The following is an 18,552-nucleotide window of genomic DNA, read 5'->3' as shown; positions in this document are numbered from 1 at the left end:
TTCGCTTATCTCCAGCCCGTGAACTTAGCGGATACTATGATAGCACCGAATTTTGCCAATTCGGCAGTTCGATCTATGATTTCGCATTCATGGACGTTGATAAGATCCTTCCATTTAGTAGCACCTTAGGATGGCATAGCCTTAACGTTAATGGCGAGGTTCAAAAGAGGAAAGGCTTGCGGTGGATACCTAGGTACCCAGAGACGAGGAAGGGCGTAGCAAGCGACGAAATGCTTCGGGGAGTTGAAAATAAGCATAGATCCGGAGATTCCCAAATAGGTCAACCTTTTGAACTGCCTGCTGAATCCATGAGCAGGCAAGAGATACAGATCGATCGATAAAGATGTACAGAAACCAGAGTACGAAAAGTTAGTAATTTTGAATTTGATGAATCATACATATTTCAACCAAAACTCACAAATTTGGACTTATAGATCGATGTGCATACGAACGCTAGCTACAAAATTGAAGCCATCATGCATTGCATCATTGCATGGTTGTGCCTTTACAGACTTTTTTTTTTTTGACATAAGCTTTTACAGACTCTCTTGTTCTTCCTATACATTGGCTATGGATCCTGGAAGAAGTACTCTTGAAAGAGAGCAAAGCGAGGACATGCGATTTGACTGTACATGCCGCAGACGCAGCCCATCAAGTCGATGGCCTTGTACCCGGTGAGCTCGGCGAGATCCCTGCTCCACGGCTCATGCCCCAGCACGTGCAGCCTCGCCAGGAAGATCGCCGACGCCGCCACCACGGACGGCAGGTAGCAGTGGAACCCGTACGTCAGCAGCGACCCGTCGGTGAACCGATGCGCCGCCTCCTTCAACAGCTCCTCTTCTTTTCCGTCGCCGTAGTACCTCGTGAAGTGCTCCACGAACGTGTACGCCGTCGGGCCGCTTAGGTTGTAGTCGAGCGCGGCGAGGATCTCGGTCTCCATGCACGACACCATCTTGTGCCTGGTCTCGCTAGTGTAGCCGCACCGGGCGGCGACCATGCTGGCGTCGATCTTCCTCAGGGTGTACTGGTCCTCGTACTTGGCGGCGAGGAACACGGCCGTGGCCCCGACGAGGCGGAGCTGCAGCACGTCGTCCGACTCGGGTGTCACCGACAGGTAGCGGTCCAGGAAGTAGGCGGCGCGCTGGAGCGTGCCATCGGCGAGCTCGTGGAACCGGCTGAACTCGTCCATGAAGGCGATCATCGAGGCGCGCACCAGTGCGGTCATCCGCCCACCTTGTGTCGTCTCCAAGAAGTACGGGGAGGGCCTCTCCGCGGGGTTCGTCTCCATGGCACGGAGGGTGGCCTCGATGTCGTCGTCGTAGGGCGCGCACAGCTGCGGCCGTGTCGTCGCTGAGTTGTTGGTGACCACCGGCTGATCGGCGTGCTCTGGCAGCAGTGGTGCGACATCGATCGTCTTCTTGGGTGGCACCGGGTGATCGCCGCCTTCTGGCAGCGGCAAGGTCTCCTGGACGACGGCGACGGAGAGCGGTGGAAGATCACCGTAGATTGGGAGGAAGCTGCCGTAGGTGTGAGGGGTACGGGGGGAGTCCGGTGGCGGCGCCGGTGCGAGCGGAGCAGCCGGTGGCGGTGCAAGCGGAGGCAGTGCGCCGATGGCGCGGAGGAAGGTGTCGGTATCCACCATCTGCGGAGTGCCGCCGCCGGAGAAAGGATGGAACATTGGGAGCGATGTTTGATCAGCAAGAAGTTCGGCGAGGCAGGGATGATCCATGATCGCGTCCTCCATGTAGGGATCCAAGATCAAATCCCCCATGGTCGCCGGAGCCCGGAAGCGAGATCGAGGGAGAGCGAGAGGAGTCAAGAGGCGGTGGCGGGAAGAAACTTGGACGCTCGCGTGGTGGTGGCCGAGGAAGGATGGTGCCGCACTCTCGCCTTTTATCCTCGTGCCACGATCCGACTCTGATCAGGCTGCGCACGCGTGAAGGAATCCATCAAATTCAAAGTTCGCGCGGTTTTCCGAATCAGGATCGAACTAATGATGTTTGATTAGAGAGGACTAAGCGCGTGCGTTTCTTTCCTTTGTTTGCATCTCCGACTCGATCTCCGTCATGATGAAATTCACCGATCATACGATACTATTATACATACACTGACACACACACGCGAAAAAACAAGAGCAAACCGTCACGCAAAAAGAAGTCCAAGCACTCAAATTCTTAAAATCCACTAGAATGGTAGATTAAGCATGGGAGATGACATACCATACTATTATGGATTCATGCACATTGCTAGAGAAGTTACCTAACAGTGAGCATATGCTAACACTCTATCAAAATCTTCAGGGTTTCTAAGCAGCTGAGCAGAACAAAAACATGGTGGACGTCCAATCGAGTGACTAAAAGAGAAACTACCTGTTAATCTTTCGGTAGATTTATAGCATCGATTTTTGTAGAATTTTCAACCAATCAATGTAGCCCGTTTTAAGTGAAATAACATAAAAAAAAGACAAGCATGTAAAAAATCGTAAATATAAAGAAAAAAATGTTGCAAAATCTAATTTTGGTGTACTGTAATTGAGTGTAAGAGCTATGTAATTAAGTGTAACTGCAAGTTGGATATAGAAGAGCACAAATTTTGATGCAAAATCCTACGGATGAAAAAGTGAAAGATAGGAGCCCAAAATTTTGTCGCAGTTGAAACAACAAATCCGTTAAAGGAGTTTCCTGGACAATGGTAAAAGTGCGTTAAGCGAGTTCAGGTAAATCTCAGGCAAAACGTAAGCGTAGTACTACCTCCATTCTATTATGTATGACGTTACAAGTTAAACTAAAACGATTCAAAATGTACGACGTTGTAGGGCAAATCATTTATGTATGACACATTGTGTACCGTCTTTGCCCCTATCCTCCGATGGCGCCGTTGAATTCTCCTCCTCCGCTACCATTGCGCACCGCAGCCGGTTCCTCCTCCCAGGCGATGTCGTCGTCCCGACCTCCGCCATGGCTAGATCTAGTGGTAGTCAGTGTTTAATCTTTCGGTTTGGTCATTTTTAGCGGGGTGGCCGTAATATCGCAATTTCGGAAATTTCAGCCCGAAATTATATGAATTTTTAAATAAAATTTGATACAAATTTAAACAAAATGTTACTAAATTCATGAAAAGATGAAAAAAATAAAAAAATTTAGCCAAAATAATATCATACTGGGGGATCCAATAGAACCGAAATTTCGATCCGAAATTTGGAACTGTGGCAGTACAATGGCTAAAGTAGTTTCTCCGCAGCGGCGTTGTACGAGCTCTGCAAGCTAGCGGAGAACATGCATCGCATCGTGTGTGCAAGCGGGGCGGCGCCCGCGCTCACCGACTCTGCCCGCGTCGCGGATGTGCTCATCTTCTTCAGTCCAGTGAGAGCCGCCACGAGCTGTCCACTGTCCGGTATCCCTAGCATCGTAGTCCTGCTCGCCGCAGCCAACATTGTCAGCAGTGGCAACGCCCGTGCAATCGAGCGTGCGCTCGTCGTCTTCGATTGGATTTGTGCCAAGATCAACGAATTGGCATTGGCATGGGAGGCAATAAATCTTGGGCTAAGAGAAATTCTTTTGAATCCCAAATCATCCAATCTGAAATGCTCTATTATATTTTTCTCTGAAATGGCTCCTGTTAAATTCCAATGTTCTCAATGCTGTCCTGTTTCGTTCTTGATGCTTATTCAGATGCTTGTTCAGAGTGACAAGGAGCAGCGGTCTTGATGGATCCAAAATAAAGGAGGACATGTCATTCCCAGAAACATTTCATCATCTTACAGCTCATGTATAAACTGAAGTAGAATTCAGAAATGAACTGAACACCAAAAAGCTGAATCTTAATCAAGGAAATCGAGGAAAATTTTGTATCTTAATCAAGTTAGTACGGGGCCAAATTCAGCTACAGGATCACATGTCATTATCAGCTGTGAAGGAAGAATATTTTTGTTCTGCTTTAATTCAAAAAAACCTGAAATGGAAGTAAAGAAAACACCAATTACAACTGATGCAATATATATTATGTACAAATAACCAGAAAGAAATAAGATTAAGAGTATACCAATAGTCTGGACACATATGTAATTAGTCCTTGAACACGCGGCACGCCCCATCCTCGCATGACTCTTCCTTCTGGGCCCATGACAGGATTTTTTTTTTTCGCCAATACTCGTCCTCCTGTCCTGCTCTTGCAATTCTCACATTCACTTCCAATGGTTGGTTTGTAATCAATGGACAAATCAATTGCCTTAAGATGCAACATAAATAGGGAAAATAATAAGCATCAAATTAATGCATTAGCTAGCACTACAAAAATCCGTAATTTTCTTGGCGGCCAAAAACCGCCAAGTATAGTATGAAAATCGCTAAGATTAATTATTCCGTTGGCTGACCGCCAAGTCTAGAAAGCTAGAGATATTCAGATTTCGTGGTTGCTAACCGTAAGGGAATATCTTCTTAGCGGTCGAACTACCAAGCAAATTAAGAAGGTTGTGAACTTTCGAATGCGCCAAGAAATGTAACCTTGTCCCTTTGGACCAACAAGAATATATCTTTCCTTGGCTGCTAAGAAACTGCTAAAAAAAATTCTTACTCTTGACCGTTAGAACCGCCAAGGACATTTTTTATCCTTGACGGTTAGTACCACCAAGAAAGATTATCCTTGTCAGTCAGGGCTGCCAAGAATAACTTATTGATGTCCAAAACTGTGTCTTTCCCTGGCGGCCCTACCTACCATGGCAATCAAGAATATATTTGGGGTGTAATATGAGTAATTTTCATGGCGGCTAGAAATGCTAGGGCCGCCAAGAAATTATCTTTGGGGTACATTATGCAGGTACAGTCCAAATATTGGTGACACACACACTATATACACACATGCAGTCCAATGCAACACAACATAGCGAAAGTAATGTGAAAGTCAATATAGCTGGCCATTATGTGAAAGTACGCCGCGAGAATCGCCAACATTTCCAACAATGGTAATTTTATCTTACCTAAAGGTATCATATTTTCTAGTGTAAAATTTAGTATCTTTACGTACTAACTATCTAAAGATAAAAAAAAAATTAGTGTAAAATTTAGCTATCTCGAGATGTTTTCTCAAGAATTGTAAAATTTATCTTCCAACGATGATCTGATTTCCTCTGATGATTACCATGTGTGACGTGTTTCTTTTGTATAACGACGCTCTGTAAGCCTGCTGATCAGGGAGCAAAAATCCCAATTGAAGTGTAAAAACAAACAATTCAACAGTTCCATGAAAGAAAAATGCTACAAAAATGTGTGAAATGACACCGGAGAAAAATAAAGGCATACATAAAATAGAGGAGTAGAATAAGAGTCGGATTCTATACTAAAGAGACATACCTATTGTAGCAGGATAGCGACATGGCGACTTAGCATAGCGAGAGGGAGCGGCTGCCAGCGACGTTCGGCCAAGGGTTGCTGTAACTCTGATATATACGTTGTAATATGTTGGATCGGGGATGTGTACCCGTTATCAGTGCCTCAGGGATATAGGCTACGACTCTCAATGACGTCATTGTGTTTGGATCTCCTATGACAATTTTCGCATTTGGTTTCTAATGATGATCTTGGGCCAGTTTTATAAGGCTTTTACGTGTTTGTGAATAAAAAAAGATGAAGATGAAGACAACCTCCGGGACATGTTTGCAAAGACTCTCTATCAGGGGGGCAAAAAACCTCAATCAAGTTGCGTTGCATGGCAACCATGAACAATCAACAGAAACATGTTTACAAGGGATCTCTACTCCTACCGATGTCCTCATCGATCAACCGATCGATCACTGCGTTCTACATGGCGAAGATGCAGCTGACGAGGTCCTCGAAGCTGTACCCCGTCAGCTCCTGCAACTCCGTGCTCCAGACCAGCGCGTCGTGCCGGTTCAGCGAACACCTCGCGACGGAGATCGACGCCCGCCGGCCGCCGCCTCCATGGACGGCAGGTATAGTAGCCCCGGGCAGCCGTACGTAGTTCATTAGCGACTGGTCGGCAACGTCGCGCTCCAGCCGCTGCATGCACCCGTAGCTTTTCCTCTCCCCGGCTGTTGTACACTTGTACCGGGTGAAGTGCTCCACGAACGTGTCCGCGGTTGGGCCATATGTAGAGACATCAGAGTAGCAAAAGCTAATAAATTTGAATTTGATGAATTAATCACATATATTTCAACCAAATAACACGCGCAATTTTGAGTTTACAGATCAATGTACAGGCAACAGTGCAAAATTTAAGCCATCATATTCATGCTTTGCATGCTTGTGCTTTTACAGACTCTTTTGTTCTTCCTATACATGGGCTATGGATCCTCGAAGAAGTACTCTTGGAAAAGAGCAAAGCGAGGACATGCAATTTGACTGTACATATCGCAGACGCAGCCCATCAAGTCGATGGCCTTGTACCCCGTGAGCTCCGCGAGATCCTTGCTCCATGGCTCATGCCCCCGCACGTGCAGCCTCGCCAGGAAGATCGCTGACGCCGCCACCATGGACGGCAGGTAGCGGTGGAACCCGTACGTCAGCAACGACCCGTCGGCGAACCAATGCGCCGCCTCCCTCATCAGCTTCTCTTCTTTCCCCTTGCCGTAGTACCTTGTGAAGTGCTCCACGAACGTGTACGCCGTCGGGCCGCCGAGATTGTAGTCGAGCGCGGCGAGGATCTCGGTCTCCATGCACGACACCATCTTGTGCCTGGTCTCGCTGGTGTAGCCGCAGCGAGCGGCGACCATGCTGGCGTCGATCTTCCTCAGGGTGTACTGGTCCTCGTACTTGGCCGCCAGGAACACGGTCGTTGCTGCGACGAGGCGGAGCTGCAGCACGTCATCCGACTCGGGTGTCACCGACAGGTAGCGGTCCAGGAAGTAGGCGGCGCGCTGGAGCGTTGCGTCGGCGAGCTCGTGCAACCGGCTGAACTCGTCCATGAAGGCGATCATCGAGGCGCGCACCAGTGCGGTCATCCGCCCACCTTGTGTCGTCTCCAAGAAGTACGGGGAGGGCCGCTCCGCGGGGTTCGTCTCCATGGCACGGAGGGTGGCCTCGATGTCGTCGTCGTAGGGCGCGCACAGCTGCGGACGTGTCGTCGTCGCTGAGTTGCTGGTGACCACCGGCTGATCGGCGCGCTCTTGCAGCAGCGATGCGACCTCGATCGTCTTCTTGGGTGACACCGGGTGATCGCTGCCTTCTGGCAGCGGCAAGGGCTCCTGGAGGACGGCGCCAGAGAGCGGTGGAAGATCACCGTAGACGGGGAGGAGGCTGCCGTAGGTGTGAGGGGTACGGGGCGAGTCCGGTGGCGCCGGTGCGAGCGGAGCTGCCGGTGGCGGTGCAAGCGGAGGCAGTGCGCCGATGGCGCGGAGGAAGGTGTCGGTATCCACCATCTGCGGAGTGGCGCCGCCGGAGTAAGGATGGAACAATGGGAGAGCTGTTTGATCAGCAAGAAGTTCGGCGAGGCAGGAATGATCCAAGATCGCGTCCTCCATGTAGGGATCCAAGATCAAATCCCCCATGGTCTCGCCGGAAGTGAGATCGATGGAGAGCGAGAGGAGGCAAGAGGCGGTGGCGGAAGAAAGTTGGACGCTCGCGTGGTGGTGGCGGGAGGAAGGATTGTGTTGCGCTCTCGCCTTTTATCCTCCTGCCACGATCCGACTCTGATCAGGCTGCGCACTCGTGAAGGAATCCATCCAATTCAAAATCCGCGCGGTTTTCCGAATCAGGATCGAACTAATGATGTTTGATTAGAACTAAGCGCGTGTGTTTGAAGTTGTACTAGCTTGCGCCGTACGCTCGTAAAACCGTAATTAGGCTTCTCCCATCTGTGTTTCTTTCCTTAATTTGTTTGCATCTCCGACTCGATCTCTGTCACGATGAAATTATTGTCTAGCTTAATTCACCGATCGTTCATACGATATTACATAGACTGACACATGCGGTCACGCGAAAAAAAAAAAAGAGATTTGCTCCCCTCCAGCAGGTACCATCGGTACTGTCCGGTACGAAATATGAGCCATCCAATCAGCTCAATCGGATGGTGGAAAATCTGTGGTACCTCTAGGTACAAATTTGCCCATGAGGTGGTACCGGAATATTTGGAGTGGTGGAAGGATAATTTTGTCTTTTCGCGTAGAAGTGTCCAGGGGAGGGAAATAGGGTTTTCTACCAAATCTTTGCCATTCGATCCGTGAGAGGAGTAGGCGGCGAGCAAATCTCCCCTTCCCATCTGATCCGATCCGTGAGAGTAGTAGGCGGCGTCGGCGACTTGCTTCATCGGCCTGGAGTTGATCCGCGGGAGGCAACGGGATCCGTGGGAGGCGGCGGCGACTTGCTTCGTGGGAGATGGCAGCGGCGTCGGCGAGTTGCTTCCGTCGGCGCCTACATGCTTTGTGGGAGGAGGCGGCGTCGGCTGATCCGTAGCCGGCGGCGGCGGCTGATCCGTTCGAGGCGGCGGCGAGGTGCTCCGTGGGAGGCGAGGCAGCGGCGGGGGAGGCGAGGCGACGGCGCCGGCTGATCTGTAGGAGGCGGCCGGCGGCGAAGTGCTCCGTGGGAGGCGGAGGCGGCGGTGGCGTCTAATCCATTTGAGGCGGAGGTGGCGGCGGCAGCGGGTTGTTCGTGGCGGCGAGGTTGTGGCGGGCGCAGTGGTGCCTGGCGCGGCGAAGGCCTGGTGCTGCGGTGCTGCTGGTGGCGGGCGCGGCGGTGGCCTGGTGGCGGCCGCGTTCACGAGGTGGCGGCGGCGGCTGGTGCGCGGGCAGCCTTGGCTGCGAGGTGGTGGCGTGCGCGATGGTGCCGGCCGCGGTGACGAGGTGGTCGTCGGAACTGGCGTTGTGGCGGCAGCGGGTTTGGGCTTTGCGCGGCTGCAGTGGCGAGGTGGTCGTGTAGTCTTCTTAGCCGGCGACGTGGCAGTGTATGCATCGATTTTTTTTCATCCAATCTAAATCATTAGCTTCTGTTGGTTACAGCGGTAGATACTTTCATTTTCTGGGCTGCATATGCTCTTCTTCTTCTTCATTGCTTATAGGATTTGTATTGTACGATTTATTGGATGTTTTAATGAGCTCAGTCGTTGCTTGTTCTATGTGAATTTTCAAATGTTCAATACCCTCCCCTATCATTTACCGATTACATTGCAATTCGAGTGACTTCAAAATAAATCATGGATAGTTACAATGAGTGACTGTAAAATGATAATAGGATAGAAGAAAGAAATTGTTGATAGCATTACGAGTGGTACACTGATGAGTTGTTTATTTTAATCATGGATAGTTACAATGATGTCTATCTGAATCTTAGCCTAGAGCTAGTTGCCTACATTTGCCTCGGTCACTAGGCGTTTAATATCTTGCTGCACTTCAATCACTTCGTTCATAGTAGAATTAATGAGGTTGGCTGCAACCTTATGTTTGAAAGTGGTGGTTGTATCCTGAAAAGCAAGTTATGAAAAAATATCAATTAATGTCATTTTATTTACAAAGAGTACTGAATGCAATTTAAAATTACCATTTCATTGAACTTAGGGGAGAGTTCTTTTCCATTCCAATGCTCTATGAATTTCAATGTGTGCAAGCCACATGACCAGCTGTGGCAAGCATGTTCTTTGTTAGTGGTAATTCGTTATAGATAATTTGCGACAAAAATTAACTGTTTGTTTGACCTGTCACTTTGCTGAGGGACTTTCATTGGGCAGAATGGCCAATTGGTAATCTTGGTGTTCTTCCATTTGTTTTCAACGCCATCTTCTAGCCTTGCATACTGGATAAACTTTTCAATTCCTTTTATCTGAGTTATCAAATAGAGTATTACATATCTAATGTAACAAGTTAGTAAGGAATAGTGATGAATCTAAAGGCACAATGTAGCATATTGTATTATTGAGGTCTTTATCTTTGTTGTAGTAGCTTTTGTCCATGCGCATCGAGTCTAGTATTTAAATTTTTTTCTTTAGCACCATTGAGAACAGCCACGTACCAATGAGTTGAGTTTCTATTGAGTGGTAGGAAAATCTACATAGGAAATGAAATGTAAGTCATGCAGTTATTATTATGAACGATATTTGAGGATATTGATATACCATATCATGTTGCAAATATTTTGCTGTAACTTTTGCTCTCTTGTCTCGATATTGCTTGTTGTGGGTTCCATTTTGTTCACCATTTGTTTTCCAGGCCTGGCAATGTGCTGTACTTTCTAGAAATGCAGTACCATGCTCTCTTGGACTTTCACATTGCATGTCTTTAATCAACATAATGTATGCATCTATGACCTGTGAAAGAATAAAGAACAAAATTTAGATACTGATAATATTACGTTGTATGGAAGAACTTAAGTATTTCTTACACTGCCTTTCAACCACTTGCTTATGATTTGTGAGTCTTTGGGATTGACAAGTGGCCTAAGAAATTCATATGTAAGTTGTATGCCATCAATACTTGATAGCAATTTTTCATCATCATCACATTGCTTCATGTAAGTGATGGTAATCTCATCCTGCAAGCTCAGTTCTGTAGTTTCTGGTTCCTTACTTCTCTTTAGAGCACTTGCAAATGTTTTTTTGTAGTATAAGAATGGACTGTCTGATCTGTGAGTTGGCTTGCTAACCCTTCCATGTGGACGTCTCAGCCTTGCACCGATTGTGTCAACCTGATAGGATCAATTGTATAATTATTACTGCATTGCTAAATAATTTAATATGTTGTCATGGTTGTAATTTTAATTGAAATACCATGTTTTTTTCAAACAAACTGTCATCATCGCTTTCAATGATGTGTGGAGCTTCAGCTGTCCCTATATCAGGAATGCATGTGATTTTGAATACTTGATGAGAATTCTGAAATGTTAATTTTGGAAGGGATTAGAGTTGTAATAGTGATATCATATTACAAGATAAGAAAATAGCAGCACCTTATGATCCATATTCTTTCCATCGTTTTGATTATCAGTTTTTGGAATTTCTTCTGTTTGGGATGAGTGCTGCAAAATATTAGTAATGCTTAGGTACTCTCATAGTAGTAATAGAAATGTATTGAGATATGTTACCACCTTCTGGTCCTTTTGATCACTCCACAGAATGGCATGTATTTCACAGGAGTTCGAGTAAAAAAAACAATAAACAATGTATGCTCTGTTCACAGCTGACAGTAATTAAGACAAAAGCGCCATTCAACGATATACATGCTTTGTTCTCCAGCAAAAGCTTGTGCTTTTCACACAAATTCATTACAAGAACCATGACAGATTGAATTGTTCATTACAAAATAACTAGACCACACAATATAATCCTCTGACCAACAATACAACTTCCCAAACAAGGCATATTCAACTTCCACCAGTGCAAAGAAACACTTCATACTTCTCATACATCTTCTTCTACTTTGCTGAAAATAAAATCACAGATCAAATTAGTAATATATAGAGAGAGTTTACATAAATTGACATACTCAAAATAATCATATTATATTTCACCTTCTGTGATCAGTCCTCCAGGATGCTTCTGATACATGCAATCTAGAAACTTCTTAAGAATCCATTCATAAGTTGCAACCTTCTCATCAGCTACGATAGCACATCCAAAAATAACAGTGGAACCATGGTGGTTCACACCAACGAATGGGATAAAAGGTAAGTTATACCTATTCACCCGGTATGTGCTATCAAAAACTACAACATCCCCAAATGCATCATAATCGATACGGGATTGAGGGTCCGACCAAAATAACTGTTTCAAACAACCAGCTTCATCCGTCTCATACTCAAAAAAGAACTCCATGTTATGTTTTTGCCTCCATTGAAAATACTTTATAACACGCTCTGCATCACCACCTAAAATATGTTTCTTCCTTAGCCTAGTAAAATAATTGTACAGGTCCCTACTAACAAAACCTGTAGCATCAAAACCACCATGATGCCTCTCCATGACATCCATAACTTGATGCTGACGCAAACCCACTTCTTTCAATTCCAAAATATTAGCCTTTTGAGCATTGCTAATTGTGCGATGTGACCGTAAGAAAGCTACTTCATCTGATTTAGCCAATGGATGATTATGCTTTGCTACATACTTCACAACAAACCAATCACATTTCTTCTTGTCAAGTTTAATCTCAAAAAGTGCATTGCAACCACATCTAGTAAGAGCTTTTGGTTCTCTACTTCTGTTAGCCGCTTCCATATACACTTCTTTCCTATGTCCTTCTCTAGAGCATTGGTACTGCCTATGGGTTACCGCAGCAGTAATAGGATCACGTCTAATGTAATTATTCCTTACACTAAACCCTTTTTCTTTGGCATACCTGTTATAGAAGAGGAAACCTTCTTTCTCTGTCTTAAATCTCATGGCAGTCATTGTTCTGTACTCCTCTTGTTCTTCTAAGCTTATAAAATTGTCTCCCATTTCATCACCCATACAAGTTTTGTAAAAAGAAAACACATATTACTCAGAAATCATCTAAAATCAACAAACAAACTGCTACCTATCTCTTGGTTCTAACAAAAAAAAATTTAGACCACAAGAAAATCACATACCTGAGAGGAAACCCTAAACCGGTAGGGGGCATATGCTGCTTGAGCTGTCCAGGGGGATAGGGGCAAAAAATACCCACGGCACCGTCGCTCCTTGCACAGATGGATGGGCATTGGATGAGATAAGAAATCGGCAGCGGTGGGGGCGTGAATGAAACCGCTGGTGAAGGAGTGCTGGTTCCCCCGCCGCGGACAGCAGATGCGGGGCGAGCAAGCGAGCGCACAGGCGGGGGCATGGATGCGGGGCGGGCAGATTTGGGGCGAGCCTGCGCGCGGCTCAGGCGGGCTTCGCACGGGCGGGGCTGTGCTCGCCGAGGGGAGGAAAAAAAAAGAGATTAGATGAGAAAGCGGCGCCGCACGGAGGGAGGAAACGAGAAAGAGCGAAAAGGAGAAGAGGGGGCGCGACTACTTTCTTTGTTTTCCAATCGTACCCTTCTAACATGGACGGATGGATTTATCTCTGTACCTCCCAGTACCAGTACCTACCGGTACAAGTTGCTGGATAGGAGCAACGCTCAAAAAAAAATTGCACGCCGTCACGCAAAAATTTGTCCACTAGAATAGTAGATTAAGCATGGGAGATGATATATTGTACTATTATGGACTCATGCACATTGCTAGAGAAGTTGCAAATACAGTGAGCATATTCAGGATTACAGAGCAGATACAAAACATGGTGAAGCATCGATTTTTGCAGAATTTTCAACAAATGGATGTAGCCAGTTTTAAGTGAAATAACAAAAAAAAATTATTACATGTAAAAAATCGTAAATATAAAAAAATTTCTGTAACATCTAAATTTAGTGTATTGTAAGTGAGTGTAAATTTTTTTAGAATCACACAGTACAACGCAGACACTCACAACGCATGCACGCACACTCATCCATGAACGCACGCACGCAAACCCTCCCCCTATGAGCTTGTGTATGTGAGTGTAATTAACTGCATTGTTACTACAAGTTAGATATATAGAAGAACATAAATTTTGATGTAAGATCCTACAAATTAAAAAGTGAAAGATAGGAACTCAAAATCATTCATGTATGAGGACGCAGTGTGTATCGTCTTTGCCCCTATCCTCCGATGGCGCTGCTGCATTTTCCTCCTCCTCCGCTACCGTCGCGCACCGCAGTCGTTTCCGCCTCCCATGCGACATCACCGTCGCCACCTCTGCCATGCATGGGCAGATCTAGATGCGGCACGATGGCTGAAATGGTTTCTCCGTAGTGGCGTCGTCCGATGGCGTGGCCACGGCGTTGTACGAGCTCTGCAAGCTCTAGCTACCGGAGAACATGCGTCAGAGATCGTGAGTGCCAGCCGGGGTGGCGCCCGCGCTGATCACCTACTTCGCCGCTGCCGACTCTGCCCGCGCTGCGGAGGTGCTCGTCGTCTTCGCCAAGTCCAGCGAGAGCTGCCACGAGCTCTCCAGTATCCCTAGCATCGTGGTCGTGCTCGCCGCAGACAACATCGCCAGCAGTGGCAATGCCCGTGCAATCAAGCGTGCGCTCGTCGTCTTCAATTGGATTTGTGCCAAGAGCAACGAATTGGCATGGGAGGCAATAAATCTTGAGAAAATTCGATCCATAGCACAAGAAAAAACCCGATATCAAAAAATAGCATAACAAATTTTTCACTTCGACCATAAGCACAGGGCACCAATTTTCTTGCGATCCATAGCACTCCCGTTACATTTGTCATCCAAACATGTGAGTTGACATGAAAAAAAGACTTATTTGCCCTTCTTCTCCAAGCAAGAGGGCAATGGAGCTTAGACCGACGGCTCCCTCACGCTCCCCCCGTGTCGCCCACGCGCAGGCCACACGGGAACCCCCCCCCCCCCCACCGCCTCCCACTCCCCCCTCCCCCTTCCTCACCACCGCCAGAGCTCACTGCCGGCAAAGTCGACTGGTGAGCGGCGATGGCGGCGGCAAGGGAGGTGGCGTTCACCGGTGTCGGTGAGTGGTGGCAGCGAGGTCTCCCGGCTAGGCGGCGGCAGATCCGGCGCTGCCGTCGCCGGATCTGGCAAGGCCCTCCGGCTTCGGCGGTGGAGAGGGCCGCTGCGGCACGAGGCGGCGGTGACTCCAGCGCGCACGTGGCCAGCGGAGGGCAGTGCTCGGGCTGACACGTTGAGGCGGCCGCAGGCTCTGGTGGACAGCGAGACGCGTCGGAGCCAGCCGGGGTCTCCACCATCGGCTTCTCGGCCAGCCATCGAATCCCCTTCGTCCACGCTCCCAATGGCACCACCAGCTCCGTCTCCGCCCATTGGGTCATCGGCCTCAGCATCACCTCTAACGACGACGACGGCCTCACAGGTGGCTCGACCGCGTGCGGCTGCGAAGCGAGGCGACTTGGTTGACGCCGGCGGCGGTGGCGGCGACTGCTTGCGAGGTGTGGCGAGGCGACGACGGCGATGGCTGGAGGGTGGTTCGACCATGCGCGGTTGGTCCATGCGATGGCTGCGAGGCACAGCGAGGCGACGACGGCGGCTCCTTGCTCGACCGCGCATGGCACAGTAGCTGCTCCGCACGGGGCTGCAATGACGAGATGACATGGTCGAAGGGTAAATTAGTTTGAGGATAATTTTTTCTACTGCAAACTAAAACCATTAGCTTAAAATACAAGGGAAGTGCTATGTATCGAAGGAAAATTGGTCCCCTGTGCTTCTAGTCGAAGTAAAAAATTTGTTGTGCTAATTTTTGGTACCGTGTTTTTTCCTGTGCTATGGATCGAATTTTCTCATAAATCTTGGGCTAAGTCGCTAAGAGGAATTCTTTTGAATTCCAAATCATCCAATTAATCTGAAATGCTCTATGATCTTTTTCTCTTAAATGGCTAGCTGTGAATTCCAACAATGATCTAATTTCCTCTAATGATTACCAGTTTACCACACATGATGTGCTTGCTTCTTTCGTATAAAAGCGCCCTGTAAACCTGCTGAGGGAGCAAATATTCCAAATTTCCAATTGAAGTGTAAAAATAAACAATTCAACAGTTCCATGAAAGAAAAAAGCTATAAAAAATGTGTGAAATGACACTGGAGAAAAATAAAAAAAATAAAAGGCATACATAAAATAGAGGAACAGAGCAATAGTCGACTCTATCATATGATTTCTCTTAAATAGAGGAGCAGACCTGTTGTAACCGCATGGTGAAATGACGACTTAACATAGCGAGAGGGAGCGGCTGCCGACGACGTCCGGCCGAGGGTCATTTTAACTCGAATACGTCGTAATATGTTGGATCAGGGAGGAGTGCCCGTAATCAGCGCCCTGGGATGTAGGGTACTGCTGAATCTCGTAAACAAATATCGTGTTTCAGTATCGTCATCGTGTTTGGATCTCCTATGATATTTCTTTCTCGTTTGGTTTTCGATAATGATCTCAGACCGGTTTTATAACATAAGTCTTTTACGTGTTCGAGAAAAAAAAATGAAGACAACCTCCTGGCCATATTTACAAAGACTCTCTAGTTAGGATCTTGCTGAGGGGGCCAAAAAAAACCTCAATCAAGTTGCATTGCATGGCAACCATGAACAATCAACAGAACATGTTTACAAGAGATCTCTGCTCCTACCGGTGTCCTCATCGATCACTACGTTCTACATGGCGAGGATCGATGCAGTTAACGAGGTCCTCGGAGCTGTACCCGTCAGCTCCTGCAGCTCCGTGCTCCAGAGTCCAGACCGGTCGGGCCGGTTCAGCGAACACCTCGCGATGAAGATCGACGCCGCCGGCCGCCGCCTCCATGGACGGCAGGTAGCCCGCGGGCAGCCGTAGTTCATCAGTGACTGGTCGGCGATGTCGCGCTCCAGCCGCTGCACCCGTAGCTCTTCCTCTCCCCGGCTGTTATACCGGGTGAAGTGCTCCACGAATCCACGGTTGGGCCATAATTGTAGAGAGATCAGAGTACTAAAAGCTAGTAATTATAAATTTGAATTGATGAATCACATATATTTCAACCAAATAACACGCACAATTTTGAGTTTACAGATCAATGTACAGGCAACAGTGCAAAATTTAAGCCATCATATTCATGCCTTGCATGCTTGTGCTTTTACAGACTCTTTTGTTCTTCCTATATATGGATCCTCGATGAAGTACTCTTGCAAAAGAGCAAAGCGAGGACAAGCAATTTGACTGTATATGTCGCACACGCACCCCATCAAGTCGATGGCCTTGTAACCTGTCAGCTCCGCGAGATCATTGCTCCACGGCTCATGCCCCAGCTCGTGCAGCCTCGCCAGGAAGATCGACGACGCCGCCACCATGGACGGCAGGTAGCGGTGGAACCCGTACGTCAGCAGCGTCCCGTCGGCGACCCGATGCGCCGCCTCCTTCAACTGCTTCTCTTCTTCTCCGTCGCCGTAGTACCTCGTGAAGTGCTCCACGAACGTGTACGCCGTCGGGCCGCCGAGGTTGAAGCCCAGCGCGGCGAGCATCTCGGTCTCCATGATCGACACCATCTTGTGCCTCGTCTCGCTGGTGTAGCCGCACCGGGCGGCGACCATGCTGGCGTCGATCTTCCTCAGGGTGTACTGGTCCTCGTACTTGGCGGCGAGGAACACGGCCGTGGCCCCGACGAGGCGGAGCTGCAGCGCGTCGTCCGACTCGGGCGTCACCGACAGGTAGCGGTCCAGGAAGTAGGCGGCGCGCTGGAGCGTGCCGTCGGCGAGCTTGTTTTTCCGGCTGAACTCGCCCATGAAGGCGATCATCGAGGCGCGCACCAAAGCGCTCATCCGCCCACCCTGAGTCGTCTCCAAGAAGTACGGCGACGGCCGCTCCGCGGGGTTCGTCTCCATGGCATGGAGGGTGGCCTCGACCTCGTCGTCGTAGGGCGCGCATAGCTGCGGCCGTGTCGGCGCCGAGTTCTCGGTGGCCACGGCCACCGGCTGATCGGCGCGCTGCTCGGGTGGCACCGGCACGGGCTCCTGGAGGACGGCGCCGGTGAGCGGTGGAAGATCACCGAAGACGGGGAGGAAGCCGCCGTAGGTGTGAGGGGTACGGGGGTAGTCCGGTGGCGGTGCAAGCGGATGCGGAGGCATGGCGGCGATGGTGCGGACGTAGGTGTCAGCATCCAACTGCGGAAGCGGAACGCCGCCGCCGCCGGAGTAAAGCCCAAACATTGCTGGGACCTGGGAGCGCTGCGTGCGTGTGATCAGCAGCAGCAAGAAGTCCGTCGAGGTCTCAACGGAAGTGAGAGGGAGAGCGAGAGGCGGCGGCTGGAAGAAAGTTTGCACGTACGCTCGTGCAGGTGGCGTGGCGAGGGGACGATGCATGGTGCCTCTCGCCTTTTATCGTGCATGTCATGGGTGTTAATCCGACTCCGATTTGATTAGGGTTAAGCGCGCGTGCTAACTACTAAGCCAAGATGATGTTAATTTTTAACTAAGCGCGTACTTAGTGCCTGTGTGGCACAGCTCCAGCTCCAACTCCATCCCTCTTGGAGCTAGAGCTCAGCCAAACAGTTTGAGCTCTACCAAAACTGGGAGTGGAGTTGGGTGGAGCTCTCTCACAAAATATACTAGAGTTGTGGAGCTGGGTTTAGACAGCTCCACAACTTCACTACAGACAACTCCTAGAGTTATAGTTAGAAGTTGAAGCTGTACCAAATAGACCCTTACTTAGTTCGGAATCCGCATGCGTGGCGCGTGACATGGCGAGCGTGCATGCGGCGAGCGCGGGAATTTCGTCCCAGGTTTATAACGAACTGATCGTCACACGTTTCAATGTGTTGTCTGACAAAATTTTGGTGCCTGACAAAATTGAACCTGTCATTTGTAGCTCTCGAGTGGCTGCAAAAGGATCCAAAATGTTACAATCGAGAGGGAGGATTGAAAGTGCGAGTGTTTCGGCCGATTGATTTGAAAAATTTTCATATCAAAACCGTTAGCGATAGGTTGGTTATAGCACTCTCGAAAGAATTCAGAGGACATGTTGACTTGCATATGAACTGTGCATTGGTTTGCTGCAGGCATGCATGCAGGGTTCGGTTTTAGAACTACTGTATTTTGGATTTTGCAAGTTCAGCTTTGGCTGGCACTAAAAACATT

The 18,552-nt window shown here is 48.5% G+C and overlaps 2 protein-coding genes across 2 annotated transcripts; both read right to left on the bottom strand.

Moving 5' to 3' along the window:
• Nucleotides 1-568: 568 nt before the first annotated feature.
• LOC127762603 (putative cyclin-F1-3) lies at nucleotides 569-1,771 on the bottom strand. The gene has a single exon (XM_052287090.1). It carries the CDS (start codon nucleotides 1,769-1,771, stop codon nucleotides 569-571), a length of 1,203 nt encoding a protein of 400 aa, XP_052143050.1.
• A 4,024-nt stretch (nucleotides 1,772-5,795) lies between these two features.
• LOC127762602 (putative cyclin-F1-4) lies at nucleotides 5,796-7,501 on the bottom strand. The gene is made up of 2 exons (XM_052287089.1): nucleotides 6,363-7,501; nucleotides 5,796-6,129 (listed from the first exon to the last, which is right to left on the bottom strand). The coding sequence occupies exons 1-2, from the start codon at nucleotides 7,499-7,501 to the stop codon at nucleotides 5,796-5,798; spliced, it is 1,473 nt and encodes a 490-aa protein (XP_052143049.1).
• Nucleotides 7,502-18,552: the final 11,051 nt, after the last annotated feature.

Source organism: Oryza glaberrima, chromosome 2 (assembly GCF_000147395.1).
Source record: "Oryza glaberrima chromosome 2, OglaRS2, whole genome shotgun sequence".
NCBI lineage: Eukaryota > Viridiplantae > Streptophyta > Magnoliopsida > Poales > Poaceae > Oryza > Oryza glaberrima.
Note: the sequence above shows the minus strand (reverse complement) of the source record. Positions and strands in the feature narration are given on the sequence as shown.

Bases quoted from the DNA above. Each gene is read 5' to 3' on its own strand.
- LOC127762603 (XM_052287090.1), bottom strand. From the start codon at position 1,771: ATGGGGGATTTGATCTTGGATCCCTACATGGAGGACGCGATCATGGAT.
- LOC127762602 (XM_052287089.1), bottom strand. From the start codon at position 7,501: ATGGGGGATTTGATCTTGGATCCCTACATGGAGGACGCGATCTTGGAT. The intron at 6,130-6,362 runs GTACAGTCAAAT...CAAATTTATTAG, and splicing joins ATGGGCTGCGTCTGCGATAT to CTTTTGCTACTCTGATGTCT.